The sequence below is a fragment of the Pteropus alecto genome, unplaced genomic scaffold (assembly GCF_000325575.1).
Source record: "Pteropus alecto unplaced genomic scaffold, ASM32557v1 scaffold7, whole genome shotgun sequence".
NCBI lineage: Eukaryota > Metazoa > Chordata > Mammalia > Chiroptera > Pteropodidae > Pteropus > Pteropus alecto.
The window spans coordinates 2,563,705-2,564,485 of NW_006494614.1; the positions used below are offsets into that span (position 1 = coordinate 2,563,705).

At 67.1% G+C, this 781-nt stretch overlaps 1 protein-coding gene across 1 annotated transcript in view; it reads right to left on the minus strand.

Moving 5' to 3' along the window:
• The window catches only part of POU3F2 (POU class 3 homeobox 2), a 1,295-nt gene extending 1,151 nt beyond the window's left edge, over window positions 1-144 (minus strand). The window contains exon 1 of the mRNA XM_006926802.1: window positions 7-144. Within this exon, the coding sequence (XP_006926864.1) occupies window positions 7-144 (138 nt within the window). The remainder of the gene's footprint in view (window positions 1-6) is intronic.
• Window positions 145-781: the final 637 nt, after the last annotated feature.

Genomic DNA, 781 nt, shown 5'->3' on the forward strand with positions numbered 1-781 from the left:
CAGCGCGCCGTAGTCGCCCTGCACCAGGCTCTGCGCCTCGCGGTAGCCCCCTGCGCCCTGCTGCATGCCGCCCGGCGGCTCGGCGTGCACGATGGAGGCGCTGGAGGTGAGCAGACTGTAGTGGTTAGACGCTGCGGTCGCCATGACTCTCGGAGCTGGACTGAGCGCTCCGGTTAAAGGAGCCGCGCATTTGACAGTTACTTTTTCGCCTCGGGCTCCTCTCCTCGCTTGCTCGCTCTCTCTCCTCTCTCTCTCTCCCCCAGTGGGCTGCTCCGACGCCCGCTCCGACGCCTTCTGTTGCTGCTCTTGCTATTACTGCTGCTGCCGCCGCCGTCGCCTCCCGCCCGCCCTCGCTCTCTTTCTCCTCCTCTCCCTCCTTGCTTCGCTCACTCTCAGACTAGCTCCGCGCTCCCCCCTCTCCCTGCTCTCTCCAGCTCTCTCCCGCTCTCTTGGCAGAACCGGCTCGCAGCGGCACGCGCCTGGGCCCCGCCCCCTCCGCCCCCTCCCATTGGCTCCGCGCCCTTTGATTTACGTGGATACCACTAGCAACCTCCCAGGCCGGCGCAACTGATTGGCGCAGAGCTGCCCCTCCTCCTCTCCCCGGGCGCGGAGTCCTCATAGGCCTCCTCCCGTGCCCCCTCGCCACCCTATTCAGATTCTCTTAGATCTCACCTCCCTTTCTCCCCCACCCCGGATCTCCTCCGCCCTTCTTGGATGGGCCCCGCCCCCCATCTGTCTCTCCAGCAGACTAGCCGGGCGAGGGGTTGGGGGGTGGGGGAGC